This window comes from Cyprinus carpio, chromosome B17 (genome assembly GCF_018340385.1).
Source record: "Cyprinus carpio isolate SPL01 chromosome B17, ASM1834038v1, whole genome shotgun sequence".
NCBI classification, from domain to species: Eukaryota; Metazoa; Chordata; class Actinopteri; order Cypriniformes; family Cyprinidae; genus Cyprinus; species Cyprinus carpio.
In genome coordinates this window covers 17,233,430-17,249,566 of record NC_056613.1, presented here as the reverse complement: position 1 = coordinate 17,249,566, position 16,137 = coordinate 17,233,430, and the positions used below count along the sequence as shown (strand labels likewise).

Genomic DNA, 16,137 nt, shown 5'->3' with positions numbered 1-16,137 from the left:
AAATGTAAAAACAATTGTCTCCGAGCAAAATCACAAGAGCTGCTGAAAGAAACTATTCGTGTGAAGGAATTCGCAGAGCTTCGTTTGTTATTTGGTCTCCAGGGAAACGAGCGCGCTTGTTCCTAGACGTTTAACGTTACTAGACTAGAAGTTTGTTTAGAATTAAACTCCAGCCGATAACAAGCAGAACACCTAATTTCGCGTAAAATTCATATTCATTTAATAGAGTGCATTTGCAAAAGAAACATATGTCTCCGCTTGTTATTTTATCTACAAACCGAGAAAGCCAGTGTTAGTTTTGGACTGTTTAAACCACTTTAACTGTTATTATGACGTCTGTGGAATTTAGAACCCATCATAAGTCAAAAACCCGCGGAAATTCGGATATTATTAATCAATGGCAGATGAATGGAAGTGACTACAGACAGTCGCTGTCGGACGCGCCGCGCTTCGACGCCACAGAAACCAGATTCAGTGCTTGGACGCCTGTAACAAATAAAGCATGCAACCAACAGGTCAGGAACAAAGTTTATATATGTATTTAGATTTATTTTTATGTAATTTTTTATTTTATTTCGGTTTATTTTATTTTTTAAATATATTTCGTGTGTGTGTGCACGTGCGCGTTTATTTATTTGTACAGCCACATAATCTCACTAAATACATTTGCAGCTTTTTCAGGAAAGAACAGCTCTCATCCTCCATTGGTTTGACCTGTGGACGGACCGACAAAGAAAAGAATTTATTTGTCAGCTGCTGAAAAGATGTTCCAAAACCCAGCTCAAGTGAATTCTCAGTCCCTAATTACTGATCTTACATGATTTACACACATGGACTACACTTTCTCAGACAAAGAATTTGTAGTCAGTACATGTTTTTTTTTATCCTTTTAGGTTCACCAGGGATTGTTTGGCAGAATCAGTCCCCATCACTCGAATGGACTTCACAGCTGTGCTCCCTCGCTTTCTGTCTCTCTACATCATGTCCTTCCTCAGTCCTCGAGACATCTGCTCTGCAGCACAGGTGTGCTGGCATTGGAAGTTTCTGGCAGAGCAGGTAAAAAATAATCAGTGCAAATGTGCCTTTAATTTATAAGATAATGGGCTTTTATCACATTTCTCTCTTCTTACAAACACTGCTACTGAAAGTGTTCTAAACTAGGGTAAATTTCAATTTCAGAACGAATGCCAGACATTGTCAAAGACAATGTTTTGCATACGTTTACTCACCCACAATCTCTGTGTGATTCTCTAGGACTGTCTGTGGTCTCCGAAGTGTATCCGTCTGGGCTGGTTTCTTCCCTACAGCCCATCAGATCATGAGTATGGGGCATGGAAAAGACATTATGTGGCTTGTACTGCCAGTTTAGATCTTCTTACTCCACGGGAAGCAGCAGGTGTCTATGGTACCTTGAATGAGAGTTTGACAGCACAAGAGGAGCAGCAGGATAGATGGAGAGAACACAACATAAGACAAACTATCAGACAGAAGGTAGCAGAGCATAAAAGTGAGTGCCAGGGTTCCAGCATTTCATGTACTCTACATGCCCTCATAAAATGATCTGATTGAGGTTAAGAAGTTTTAATTCATATAAATTATCTGAGGCTAATAATCTCAGTTGGCTGATGCTCTGGTCCTCATATTTCTGACTGTTTTTTTTTTCTCCCACAGAAGCTGCTTTGAAGAACAGGAGGGCATGGTTAAACACCAGTAAATTGGGCACATCATTTACTGGAACCATTCATAAACCACTTACTGCTGCTCTTGTTCAACTTGGGGTGAGACACTGACAATGAAAGTGTACAGCAAAAGCTATACTGTCTATTAACATATCTCTTTTATTTTATTATTTATTTTAATTTAATTTAATTTAATTTAATTCATTCTTTTGTTTTAAGTATTTCAAATTACATTAAATCACTGACTATGCTGATCATGTGTTAGTTACTCATCTTCACGTTGAATGTAAACCCAATCTTAAGGCCCGTTCACACCAAGGACGATAACTATAAAGATAACGATAAAGATATAGTTCTAAAAATCGTTTTCAGTATTAAAGAACAGCAGCGTCCACACCACAACTATAACGATAAAGACAAAGAAAAATGATATCGTTGGAATCACTTTCAAAACGATTTTTTCCAGCTGATGAACGATAAAAAATTGACAGCCAATCAGAATCCATCCTGCTGTAACGAGCTCGAGAACTTAAAGCGGCAGACGAGCGTGAGCTTAGAATAAACAGAAGATATCGTTCCCTGGTGTGGACGCTAATATCGTTATCTTTATAGTTATCTTTATAGTTATCGTTCTTGGTGTGAACGGGCCTTTAGTCTTGTACTACATGCAAGGAAAGTGTTATTTGTCATGGTTTTCTTATGTAGGACAAGTGCCGACTGAAAAATTCACTCTCTAGTGTGGATATAAGAGAACCACGGCTTGATTTAAGCTTGAATAACACTCTTGGGAGCACATGTGCCACCAGTTTATTGAAAACTATGAGGTCAGTACAACATTGGTGAATATTTTCTGGATTTTTCTATCCATCATATTTTAGTAGCCTACCTTTTATAATTCTTCTCACAACGACATTTAAAAAATAATCCTGAGCATGTTGTTTTCTTACAGTTCAATGTTCACCCAGCCAGTCAAATCTTCCTACAGTCCTCTTCCTCATTTCCTGCTTGTGTCATCTAGTGTTCCTGGATATGAAGTAAAACGTTATTTCTCATTCATGTCTATCACTGAGTTATGTCTCTTGCTGAATGATAGACAGTTGTTTATGAACTAAAGGATTTTAACTTTATATTTCTAGCTGCTTCTGGCCGCGGTGCAAGTGTCTGTGGTGGTTTTACCATATGACTCACAAGGAATGACCTTCGAGGCTCTGCTTTCTCTGGCAGAAAGGGTGATACAAGGCAGGATGGTGCAAAGTCTTGGCATTTTAGTGACAGGAAGCACAGAAGAGATAACTTTCACAGATGGTAATTTCCTTGAGTAATTCAACATTGGGTCCAATCTATCTTATATCAAAAGAAAAGTATTAACAGGCAGTTTTTGCCTGCTGGAATAGTTTTTTTTTATGAGGGCAGATTTTAAAACACAGCTGCTGTCAAATCACTTCAATAAATTGCAATACAAAAGAAGCTGTAAATGATAAACAAGTCAACAAAACACAACAAACATCATCTGTATCTATGGGCCTGAAATATAATAGAAGAAAAAATAGAATGAAATATTTGAAATGTAAAAAAAAAAAATCTATCTATTTATCTATCTATCTATCTATTTATCTATCTATATATATATATATATATATATATATATATATATATATATATATATATATATATATATATATATATATATATATGTGTGTGTGTGTGTATGTGAATGTATGTATGTATACATTATCTACATTGTCTTTTATCCAGGAATGAGCATAACTGAGAAGACATTGCTAAAGCCAGGTGTGAGGGAGTTCTGGGAGAATCTGTGTGGTTGGGTAGTTCCTGCTTCAGAAGGAGGGAGTCTGAACATCTTTGCTCCCCTGGCAGCTTCAGGTAGAGTTTGTCTGTTTTGTCCCAGTGGCATTTTGTCCCATGTAACATTTGCTGTAAGTATCTTTTATTCAGGAGTTGTTTGACTGCTCAGTTGCAGGGATGGATCTGATGAGGAAGTTGTCAGTTTTGACTGGTCTGAATGTCAGAGCTCCCACAGGGATCTGTACGGGCTCCTACCAGTACAGTGAGTTGCAGAAAAATCTCTTGAGAGTGGGTTATTATACTTTCAGTCGAAAGTGACATATACAGTAACGCATATAAATAACGCATATGGAAGAAGAATTATGAAGTGACCTATATATATATATATATATATATGTATATATATATATATTATATGTATACATTATATGTATATTATGTTTCTATATAGACGTTGTTTCTCATAATACGCAATAACATCTCATAAAAATACTAAGAAATAATGATTCTTATTACATTAAGTAATTATAATTATTATGTACCTTCTTATTTTAAATGTTTATTTCATGTCTTATATATCTTTATATATCTAAATAATATTGACTGAAAAAAAAAATCATAACATTTCTTGATTGTTTATTTATTCAATCATTCATTCATTTAGATTATTGGTAAATTACATCATGTATAACTTGTTTCTGTGTTTTTTGCTAGTTCTCAGTGAGTGGTCTGGGTCTGGTGAGTTTCCTCCGTTGGTGTACCTGCATGAGACCTTTCTTCTTAGCTGGTGCAGACAGGCTGAATGGATAGAAGAAGCCTGTAAGCATCTGCGGAAACAGCTGGGGCCACAGCTGCACTTCTTGTGTCAAGAGATCAGAGGTCGCATCCTGGGCAAGTCAGAAATGAAAACATAGTCTTGTGCAGTTACGTCAATTACATACCTTATATTCACCCTCCTGTGTATGCATTCAAACCATTTTCCTTGTTTGTGTGGCCTTTCCAGGTCTGTTCCTCTGGGATCATATAAAGATGCCTGACATTTCCCTTAAATCAGACGTCATGCAGTGTTTGGTTCATGGCCTCGTGGCCCTGATGAATGAGACTCCGGTAAGCAAGAAACATTTTGTTCCAGTAAATCTCAGATTATCTTGCTGCATTAAACTAAATCTGATTCACTGTCATGCTGTAGGATGATCCCTTAGACTTCTTGGGTCACTTTCTACTGAAGTCTTCAGTCAACAATGGTTTGAAGAACACGGAGCCACTATTTCTTACAGAAAGTGCTTCCTTTAATGGCCTCAGTCCAGAATCTCCAAAGGTCACTGCTAATGTTTCTGTTTTAGATCATTCATTTGGTTTACCCATTGCCTTCAGTGCTTAAAAATGTGTCTTTTTTTTTGTTAGGGCTTGCCAAGTGATGCAGACAGACGCAGTGCTGTGTGCAAAGAGCTTTTAAATAGTGAGAAAACATACGTGAGACAACTTCAAGCGGTGGCCACAGTGTACTACACCCCTCTCAGAGCGGCACTGGACTCCAACCGAGCCATCATCAGCTCAGTCAGTCTCATCACCATCTTCTGCCCTCTGCTGGATATATTGGAGACACACAGGTCAAAGATTTCCCATGTTTCCACATATACTTTTCTGTTTCTGTTACTTTCTCTGTTATTTTCTAAGACTCTGCTCTTCACAGTGTTTTTCTGAAGGAGCTGACTGAGAGGTGGGAGGAGTGGGGTCCGCTGCAGTGCGTGGGGGATGTTTGTGTCAAGTTTTGCACCAAGTTACGGGTCTATACTAATTTTTTCAACAACTATCCTACCATTCTCAGAAGTATAGACAAGGTATGTTAAAAACAAAACATTAGTGGATAGTTTGGTATAATATTTGATTGTCATCATAATCAAAGCAGTGAAGCAGTTTTGACAAAATATAAATATTTGAAACACTTACCTGCCAAATCAAAATCATGTGGTAATGTGCAAAGGCATGCAGGGGGAAAAAAAACAGGAAACAGGATAACACTGGAAACGCTAACATACAGACCCTCGTAAATTTCTCAATGTCAGCAAGTCTTTTGAAATATCAGATGATTTTACCTATTTATGACAAGGAAAGGTTAGTTCAGATAAAACCTCATAAAACTAATAATGTATATGAATTAATAATTTGTGATATTTATGATATATAATAATTTATAAAAGTGACAATATACATTGTTCCAAAAAAAAAAACCAAAAAAATGAATTGATGTTTTTTGTTTCTGTTCATGAAAGAATTAATCAAAAAGTATCATGCTTTCCACAAAAATATTGAGCAGCACAATTGTTTTAAATTGATAGTAGTAAGAAGAAAGTTTTTTTGCACCAAATATTAGAATGATTTCTAAAGGATCACTGGAGTTATGAATGCAAAAATTCGGCTTTGGCACCACAAGAATAAATGACATTTAAAAAAATTATTTTAATTATTAATATTGCCATGACTATTACTGATTTTATTGAATTTTTGATCAAGTACATGCAGCTTTGGTGAGCATAAGAGACTTCTTTAAAAACAAACAAACCAAACATTTTTTAATACTTTTGGTGTATAATTCTTACAGTATGTACATTGTTTTATATACTGAGTCATTATCTGTTACATAATTTTATATTTTTTTGTTTTAGTGCCGTGAGATGCTTCCTGTATTCCGCAGCTTTCTGAAGAGACACGACCAGACTGTTGCTACCAGAATGCTGAGGTACAGTAAAAATTACAGCTCTGCTGGTTTTCAGTCAAATGAGAAAAGTTGTACAAGAGTGACTCTAGCAACGCTCCAAATGTGCATCCAGTCTACAGGAGCTGTTTCTCACACCATCTGCACGAGTGGAGGAGTATGTGACTTTGCTTCAGGCATTAATGCTACACACACCATCGGAGCATCCGGACTACACACAGTTATCGTCTGCTCTCAACTCACTGCTGACTTACAGATGCTTCATTCACAAGGTGTGTTTAAAAACAAAGTGCTCAGTGAATTAATATGAACATGGATGTGTTTACCTTCATTTAAGACCATGCTTTGCTATTCGTTCCCAGTTGAAAAAGAGTCTGGATCGAGACTTGAGAATCATGGAGGCACAGAGCACAATCCAAAGCTGCCCAGTAAGTTGCATATTCAACGCAGCAGCCATTCATTTACAGAGTTCAGGTTCTCACAGGCTGTTCTGTACTTAAAAGAACAGGAAAAGCTTGTGATGGACAGCCATGTGTATATGCAGATGTCAGTGTTCATACACAGTATAACAGAGTATTTTTGTATGTTATTTAGAATTTGTTGGAGGAAAGCAGATACCTGATCACCACACAGGATGTGGCGTTACTGAGCTGCCTTAATGGAGACATTGCTGCCTCTCTCAGGTGCTGCCACTGACCTGAGATCAAATGACAGGAAACAGGAGTCTCTCTGTTTACCTGAAGCCAGTCTTATTCTGTTTGTAGATAACTAACAACAGCATAACTCAATATATTTTAATTAATAAGAAGCAAATAAAAAGAAATTGACCATTAATTTTGCAATGAGTAAATAAGAAACTTGGCATTACATCACTCCTTCACCAACTGATCTTTTGCAGTGAATGGGTGCCGTCAGAATGAGAGTCCAAATAGCTGATAAAAAAACATCACAATAATCCAGAAGTAATCCATATGACTCCAGTCAATTAATGCCTTGTGAAGCAAAAAGCTGTCTGTTTGTAAGAAACAATCTATGATTACAGCCTTTTAATTTCAAACAGTGGCTTCTGGCCAAAATATGAGTCCATAATTCCGAATCCCTGGTCTGTTATGATAGGACAATATTTGGCTGAGGTACAACTATTTGAAAATCTGGAATCTGGGGGCGCAAAATATTGAGAAAATCGCCTTTAAATTTGTCCAAATGAAGTTCTTAGCAAAGCTTATTACTAATAAAAAAATTAAGTTTTAATATATTTACGGTAGGAAGTTTACAAAATATCTTCATGGAACATGATCTTTACTTAATATTCTAATGATTTTTGTCACAGAAGAAAAATCGATAATTTTGACCCATACAATGTACAGTATTGTTGGCTATTGCTACAAATATACCAGACAGCGACTTAAGACTGGTTTTGTGGTCCAGGGTCACATATTATGGATAATCTATTTTAGCTGGAAACAACAGTTTACCTTAATGATGGATTTGTTTCTTACAAACATGCAGCTTTGTTTCAAAAGACATTAATTGATGGACTGGAGTCGTGTGGATCATTGTGATGTTTTTATCAGCTGTTTGAACTCTCATTCTGACGGCACCCATTCACTGCAGAGGATCTATTGGCGAGCAAGTGCTGTAATGCTACATTTCTCCAAATTTGTTCAGATGAAGAAACAAACTCAACCACATCTTAGATGACCTGAGGGCGAGTATGCTAAGCTAATTGTAATTTTTTGGGTGAACTATTTCTTTATGGAAGCAGATTTACTCAAGCAAGCCTACTGATCTATGATTATTTTCTCTCTTTTTCTTCTCAGGATGTATGAGCATGTGAGTGACCTTGGGTTGTTTCTGTTCAATGATGCTCTAGTGCTGACTGAGAGGAGTGTGTCAAACATGCCGTTTTGCCTGGCAGTGAACACAACTCACACCTTTCTGGCCTCTGTGGCTCTTCACTGTCTAAATCTCACGGAAATCACAGACACAAAGTGTATGTGTCATTATAACTTCATACTGTAATGCAATGTTCATTATGTTGTCTCTAAAATTAGAAATACTACGCTAAACTACAAAAAAAAGTTTGAAATAATTATGTCTTATGTTATATGTCATATTTATGAATATTATAAAATATGAAATTATATACATTTCAACCTATCCATTATCTTTTCAGATGTTCGAAACGCTTTTCAGCTGGAGAGCCCAAAGCGCCAGTGGATCTGTGCTACAGACAGAGAAGAGGACAAGATCAGGCTGCTGTCTGCTTTACGAAGTGCTATAAATGCTGCTATAACACGTAACTAACGATGAACATAGTATTCACTACTACAAACTATATTAAGAAACTATGATGGACCCTAGATGGTCATTTTTTTCTTTTGTTTCACTACCAAATGAATTGAACTGGTATGATTATACTGTTTGATTATGCATGATTAATGTATGAATTGTTGCAATAAAAAAGTCTGTATCTTTATGCGTGCCGGATGAATTTAACCTTGTGATTGTAAAGTTTTGAATATATACATGTAACTTTATTGCTGAAACAATGCAGAAAAATAGGATAATCATACATGGGGTTATACAATAATTTCCATGATAAATTAAATAAACATGCACACTTATGAAGGGTATAAAAGCATTTATTTCACATAAAATATACCGTTCTCAACACAATGTTAATAAAAATTAGATTGCACTGTGGGGCCTCCCACAGGTCTACAGATATCAAAGGGGCAATTTTACCTATACAAAAAAATAAAAAGACAGAAAAATCCCTCATCATGTTACATGGTTACACATTAGCTGCAAGATTAGCTGCCACTTATATTGTAGAATTAAATGACATTTTTGAAACTATTACTGTTAATCCAATATATTTAGTGTCTTTTCCCCCTCTTCTATCTGTCTACACACAACATGCCTCCATCACTGTAGTGTGCAGAATTGTGGAATCTGCATAGTTGCATATATGTTTTGGTATCAGCCGGAGATGCATGTTTGCTTTAGACAACAAGTTTTAGTACTACTAGTTCTTGACTTGTTTTTATGCACAACTAGTTTTTTTTGTGCAAACATATAGACAGCCTCTCAAAAGGTTAACAAATCCTGGTTATAATTAACATATACAATGGAACAATCATGTTTACAGTAAGATTAGGCTGTAATATAAAAAGAAACAATTATTAAATTATCTATTGCTTGATCTCTTCAACCACCCACACAACAATTAAAAGTCCTATAAACCAAAGAAATATATGGTGATATATCCCTTGTTTTGGGATCCATCTTAAACTTTAAAGTGCTGGAATCAATCACATCAATTAAAAAAATAATTAGTATACACCACTCCTTCAATGATTCAACATAATAAACATATAAGATATTGGAAAAATTGTCTTCTTGTATGTAAAAATGTATTTAAAAAGCATAGAATGACCAAGGACTTGGATCATGACTCCAAAGCAGGATACATGTATCTTGAGAACACAATGCAAATTTCTTTGCATTCATAAGCTTGAGCACAAGGCCTCTGTTAAAGACTCTCTCTCAGCATGCTCAAAGGTGGTCTGTGAATGCAGAACCTGGTCTGCTGTTGTTTATCTGGTGTAATAAACTCTGTAATATACAACCTTTGGCCTCCAGAGGGAGTAGGAATTGTCAAATTTCAGGAGATGAACTCCTTGACCAGGATATTGGTGACTGCCTGCATAAACTTCCTCATGGCTGTAACGACGGGAAACAGGAACAATCTCATGTACCAGTGGACATTGGCCTTGTTCTGTCTGCTTCTCTCCTTCAACTTGTTCTGTGCCTTAAATGAGGAAACAGAATAAAATGAAAATAAATATTTGATTAAGTATTTATCTCTTTGTCAAAGAAATCCATCCTCTTACCTTCTTTAGTTTCAGTGCTTGCTGGCATGGTCATGTCCTTCCACTCAAAGTACAGCCCAAAACCAATATCATAGTGATCGGTGGCGAATTCCCAAAACAGGTGTGAGCCATCCTGATGAGTGGGCACCCGCAGCGTCAACACCTCCCCTCGGCCCACTGTGATCACTGAGTCCTGATCGTGCATCACCTTTTCCTTAAACTCCTTAATTTGAGGCCGTGTCCACATAGAGGGAGCAGTGATAGTTACTTCTGCATTTAAGAAAGAAAAAAAGGCAAAAAAGTGTTTCATGTCTGTTATTTTCGCTTGTATGTTAAAAGAATCTTTTTTACAAATAACTTCTATTTTATATTTATATTTGTATATTTTTATTACTGTGGAATACAACCAGAAATAATCTTCACGGATACCTAAATCTTAAAATAAAAAAGTAATATATACATAAAATGCACTCTTTTATACCATAATTTTGTCAAAAATACAGTAACAAGAATACTGTGAAATATTATTACAAATAAAAAGAACTGTATATTTATAAACTTTATAACTATACAGTATGCAGTTGGTTCCTGTGATGGCCAAGCTGTATGTTCTGCAGTCTTCAGTGTCACATGATCCTTCAGAAAACATTCTTCTCTCATTCTATTATTTCTTCATTTTTTTTTTATGAATAAATGAAATGGCAATGATAAAAGCCTTTACTATCATTAAAAAATTATGTGAAAGTCTTTACTATCACTGTGATCAATTTAAGAATGGTTAGAAAGAGAGACAGACAGACAGACAGACAGACAGATAGACAGACAGACAGACAGATAGACAGATAGATAGATAGACAGACAGATAGACATATAGATAGATAGATAGATAGATAGTATATATGCAAATCGAAAGTCACTTGCTTAGTTAGATAAAACACACCTGTTTTGCTTTCTACACACAAATGGAAGGCTTTTGATTCTGTCTGTTGTTCCTGATTCTCTAATGAATTTGATTGGCTGTTGGGATTGCAGGTGGGCACATCTTCATATGACACAGGAGAAGGAAGAGCTTCAGACATTTGATTCACATTTGAGTCCTGCTGCTTCTGCAAGGCCATCTGAAGACATACAGGAGAAATGTAAAGGGTTTATGACTTTTTTTATTATTATTATAAAATGTTTCCTGGGGTTTAGTTAAAATTAAGTATAAATGAATTTTTTGTTCACAAAAACAAATATTTGCAAAAATGATTATTTTCAACCCTCATTCTGACCTTCAATACTTGTTAGTATAAACATCCAATGTTACGACTGACTAATGTCATTCCATAGTAAAAAGTATCAACGCCCCCTAGTTAATAAATGTTTTGAAAACATTATCCATATAAAATCATAATTTACAAACAAAAATATTTGAAATTGTTTACTTTCAGTTTCAGTCTTTCGACTAAAGTTTCTATGCGTACTCTCCCTTAGACTGTGCTTCGTTTATGATCTGCAGTGAAATGGTCCTAATAAACCTATGATCCTCCACAGTGCTCCGGGACATTCACATGTTTCTGATGCTGAGGTCCTTTTGTAGGCTGTACAGATGAAAACATGCTTTAATCTGGACAAATGTAAATATTTCTCAACTTTTCCATTTGTCCTGTTGTCAGTAGTAGCTCAAGCATGTGGACTACGTCAGAAATTGTCCAGACATCTGTCTAGTCAGCGGCAGTGATTATAATGGGTTTATTCGCTTTTGACACAATGCAACACAACACGGTGTAAACAGGTGTCAGCTGTAAAGTGACTGAACACCAGTGGCCGTGGCCAATGGTGCGGTGATGATGCATGACGATGTTGGTGTCTTGCTCTAGAGGCATGACATACACAAATGTATATGCCAGAGAGATGTCACAGGTGTAAGTAAGCGGGGTAAACAAGTCGTTTTTTTTTTTTTTTTTGAACAAAAGAGAATGTTTTAAGCGATGACACTTGCATGATTTTTTAAAGGTACAAAGACCTCTTATTATGTCAAAATATTAACAACCCCTTTAAGAATCGTAATAAGAAGCTTACTTGAATCTAAAGTCTCTGGTCGTACTCGTACCTGCTGTAAGCGGAGGGCCTGGTGCATGTACTGTTGGTAGTGCTGTTCCTGCAGCTGTCTGATCAGTAACTGCTGCTGGTCTGGATTGTCTGGATACTGCTCTTTGGCATACTGTTGAAACTGCACTGCCGTTTGTTTATTCAGAACAGCCATGATCTGTTGTCTGTACACATAGATAGTAGTACACATAGAGATAAACACTTTTTTAAAGCTGAATTCTACTGAAAGCTGAGTTCAAATGTATTAATTTATTAAGTTTTGATCTGATATTCTATATGCTATATATATATATATATATATATATATATATATATATATATATATATATATATATATACATATATACATATATATATATATATATATATATATATATATATATATATATATTATAAAAACACACACACACACTGGGCAGATTACTTATGAATTGTAATCAGTTACTGATTACAGATTACATGACAAAATTTGTAGTCAGTAATATATTCTCTTAGATTACACATTTTTGGTAATGTAATCTGATTACTTTGGATTACATTTAGATTACATTTGTGCTAAACCCTATTTGATATCATATATATTGAATTAGTCTAATCTTGTACTATTTTGACATATACAAAAAAAAAAATATATATATTCCACAAAATATATTTAATTCACCAACAAGGCCTCAATAGCTTCTTTTTCAAATGCAATGTATGGACAGTTAATATTTAAAAAATACTAACACTAATGTACCTTGCTGTTAGTGTTTGCTAGTAACACTGAATAAAACAAAATCACATCTAATGATTTTAAAGGAATTTACTTATAATTAAGTAAATTTAGAAAACAGAAATTCATGAAATAAAAACATGAAATTCACAGCAATAATACTGGCAGGTCAAATATTTAATCTAATAAAACACTAGAAGTGTATATGAATGTATCAATTAAAAACATAAAAAAATAGCTACATTGCAAACATGAATTTTGAAAAAGACTAAATTCACCACAGCAATGGATTTTCTATCCATCTCAAAAACATTTTAAGTGCATAGTAACAATGAGGAAAAGACAAATAATATTACAAAAATGAATATTAAAGAACATGAAACTCACAACAATAACATTGCTTATATATATATGTATATATATATATATTAAAGACCATATCTAAGTTAAATATTTCATTTCAAAACACTTGACGTGCATAAGGTAGTAATAATAAAGAAAAATCAACATTACAAAAAATATATTAAAGAACATATTAAAGGCTGTGTTCCCCTCCATTTTCCATTATCTTGTTACTGATTTCTTTTGAGCGCGATTCTGACATCCCTCCCCCCCTCTCCGCCGGAAAAACTTGAAGAATCACGAACGTATATATGTTTAATAGGAAAAAATATAAACATTAAAAAAAGAGGAAAATTTAGGAGAATCAGTTAATTTGTGAACAACTTATTACCATTGTGTAAATAAAATGTAATCATGTAATCCATAAAAAAAGTAACTGTAGTCTGATTACGAGTATTTTAAAAAGTAGTTTACTCTAATTACAAGTACTTGAGTTTTGGAATCTGATTACGTAATCCAGATTACATGTAATCCGTTACTACCCAGCTCTGTATATATATATATATATATACAGGTAAATAATATTTATTTAATCTTGTATAATTTATTATAAATGTCACATTCAGCTATATTTAGAGCAACTTTATGCTCAGAAAAGTGAAACCATTCATTGAATATCAGAATACCACTAGCACTTACTTTTGCCTCTCTATCTGTAACCTCTCTGCCTCGTCTTTTCTTCTCTGTTCCTCCTCTTTTATCCTCCTCTCTTCTTCCTCTCTGCGTCGTGCTTCTTCTTCCAGTCGTTGTCGCTCCTGCTCTTCTCTCTCCAGCCTGAGACGTTCTTCCTCTTCTTTTCTAAACACAAACACACACAGAATAAAAAGGGCTTCCTACAAGCCTTAACAGTTTAATAGACTACTTTATAAGAAACTTTAGGCACTGTAACTAATACAGAACACACCGTCTCTTCTCTTGTTCCTCCTTCTCAATCTTATGTGATGTCACATATGGTGCAAACAGGCTACAACAGGAGTTCAGAAGCTTCACAAAGTCCTCCATGGCATCTTCTTTAGCCATGCTGCCCAGCCGCAGCCATTCTTTCCTGAGAGATGCAATGAAACAAACTAAATGAAGCATCTATAGACATTTTAGGATTTTGCTATATGGCTTTAAAAGAATAAAGAACAATACAAATACTTTATAATACTCTAATGGCCTTATACAGTTATAATCTGCACAAAAAATGCGTTTTATACATTTATTCCTCCATTACCTTCTGTCGTTTCCCAGTACATCAAAGAACCCAATTTCTGGACATGTGTTTGGATCATAAGGACCAATTGTGATCTGCTTATGTAGTGCAACCAAACGGAGATTATCTTCATATGTTGGGTTGAACGCCTTCCCATTCATCTCTATGTGAGACAATGACAAAATTCACATTAACCATCGTGGACTCGTTGACAACATCTAGGAGAACCTGAATAATGCTTATTATGACTGGCATTTCAGTTCCTGAGTAGGTGGAGTTATTACTACTGTGTATCTAATGACTAACAGAAAAGGGACTTTAATTTTGTTTTGCTACCAATAACAAAGACAGAAATAATCGCAGGTGTGACGGGACAAAATAAATAAAGTGGTAAACATTTACTGGACAAACAGTAAAGGGAAAGTGAAAGTCTGGGTTACTCGGTAATCCGTTCTTAAGTTACCTTTAAAGAATTTCAGTGCAAGTTTGAAGAGCTCGTCTAAAGTAAATCCCCAGTTTCTCTCCAAACTCCATGATTTCTGCGGTCCTTCATGATCCTCGCATGATTTACAGTCTTCCTCGGTGCCGGAGACGTGAGTTTCGGTGTTAATGCCGTTCTCGCTGGTTTTCTCTATCTTGTCGTTGTCATGTTCTGCTCTGTCAAACTCCATCATGTCAAACTGTCAAAACGAGCTGCTGCTGCCGCTGCTGCTGTCACAGGTGGCCACGTAGCGCACAGAACACCTCTCTTCCGTATGTTCCCACCGGAAATCCCGGATATTTGTGTTATTTTCAGCGCATTTAAACATCATTCGCTTTTTAGTTACGTCAGTTACTGCGTAGGTAAAACCTGATATGAGTCTTGCATTTGGTTTAATGCTAAAATGTCACTTTGACATGAACATTACCTGTGAGCAGAATGCGCAAGCTGACCTGACTCAACAAGTCTTATTGCAGCTAAACTGAACCACGTTTCCATTCAAAGCAATTTTGAGATAAATGGAAAGAATGATCAGATACTTGAACTGTTACGGTCTTCTGGTCACGCAATTGATATTAATTGCTGGGATTCCTCTTAACTTTTTTCATATTTTCATATTTCACATAAAACATAAGAACTCTCTCGTTTTTTAATTATCTTTTAATCTTTAATGTTAATGTTTAACTAAACTATTTTTATTGTTCTTCAAAAAAAAAAAAAAAAAAAAAAAAAAAATCTAAAATGTTTCAGATTAAAGTAAATCCCAGCTAATTACAAAGAGAATAATTATACACCTATTATATGTTAAACAAGTCCAGCAAACCTCATGAAAAACTGGAAAGCCCAGAATCTTAACAGAAACAAGGGTTTCCAGTCTGTCATGTTATTTAAGAGAAGACACAAGATGGATTTGGCAATTTTATGGCAGTTTCAAGCTTTTGTCCTGCGATTTTGCCAACAGTCATGCTCTTTTGTGTAAATTCAGTCTTTAATCCTCTCCTTTGCATTCACAGATTGAAATAATTGAATTAGGCTTTTAAAGGCACCCTCTTCTGCCATCAGAGATTTTTGCAGCTACAATGGAGTGATTGGAATGAAATGCTAAGAACACCCAGAATCTCTCAGGATTCTATAGAACACACATAAGACATCAGTCTTATGTAAATATTAG

General features: G+C 35.3%; 2 protein-coding genes across 2 annotated transcripts; one reads left to right on the top strand and one right to left on the bottom strand.

Annotated features, from left to right (window-relative positions):
• Positions 1-117: 117 nt before the first annotated feature.
• LOC109107046 (epithelial cell-transforming sequence 2 oncogene-like) lies at positions 118-8,680 on the top strand. Its single transcript, XM_042742576.1, has 21 exons — positions 118-515; positions 673-785; positions 894-1,056; positions 1,255-1,507; positions 1,672-1,778; positions 2,385-2,503; positions 2,629-2,713; positions 2,816-2,984; positions 3,435-3,563; positions 3,655-3,747; positions 4,200-4,376; positions 4,489-4,592; positions 4,675-4,803; positions 4,890-5,095; positions 5,179-5,326; positions 6,152-6,225; positions 6,317-6,473; positions 6,564-6,629; positions 6,796-6,884; positions 8,022-8,194; positions 8,378-8,680. The coding sequence occupies exons 1-21, from the start codon at positions 330-332 to the stop codon at positions 8,506-8,508; spliced, it is 2,871 nt and encodes a 956-aa protein (XP_042598510.1). The 5' UTR covers positions 118-329; the 3' UTR covers positions 8,509-8,680.
• Positions 8,681-8,828: 148 nt separating this feature from the next.
• LOC109107557 (Golgi resident protein GCP60-like) lies at positions 8,829-15,348 on the bottom strand. The gene is made up of 8 exons (XM_042742577.1): positions 14,949-15,348; positions 14,507-14,648; positions 14,195-14,335; positions 13,930-14,088; positions 12,175-12,337; positions 11,020-11,197; positions 10,101-10,349; positions 8,829-10,018 (listed from the first exon to the last, which is right to left on the bottom strand). Exons 1-8 carry the CDS (start codon positions 15,157-15,159, stop codon positions 9,804-9,806), a joined length of 1,458 nt encoding a protein of 485 aa, XP_042598511.1. The 5' UTR covers positions 15,160-15,348; the 3' UTR covers positions 8,829-9,803.
• Positions 15,349-16,137: the final 789 nt, after the last annotated feature.

What these genes read in the sequence shown, in the direction of transcription:
- LOC109107557 (XM_042742577.1), bottom strand. Translation starts at nt 15,159, where the DNA reads ATGATGGAGTTTGACAGAGCAGAACATGACAACGACAAGATAGAGAAA. An exon ending in GTGTGTAGAAAGCAAAACAG is followed by an intron (nt 10,350 to 11,019) that starts GTGTGTTTTATC and finishes TCTTAAATGCAG; the next exon opens with AAGTAACTATCACTGCTCCC. An exon ending in AAGCACTGAAACTAAAGAAG is followed by an intron (nt 10,019 to 10,100) that starts GTAAGAGGATGG and finishes TCCTCATTTAAG; the next exon opens with GCACAGAACAAGTTGAAGGA.
- LOC109107046 (XM_042742576.1), top strand. Translation starts at nt 330, where the DNA reads ATGACGTCTGTGGAATTTAGAACCCATCATAAGTCAAAAACCCGCGGA. An exon ending in GAAGGTAGCAGAGCATAAAA is followed by an intron (nt 1,508 to 1,671) that starts GTGAGTGCCAGG and finishes TTTCTCCCACAG; the next exon opens with AAGCTGCTTTGAAGAACAGG. An exon ending in TGCTCCCCTGGCAGCTTCAG is followed by an intron (nt 3,564 to 3,654) that starts GTAGAGTTTGTC and finishes TTGACTGCTCAG; the next exon opens with TTGCAGGGATGGATCTGATG.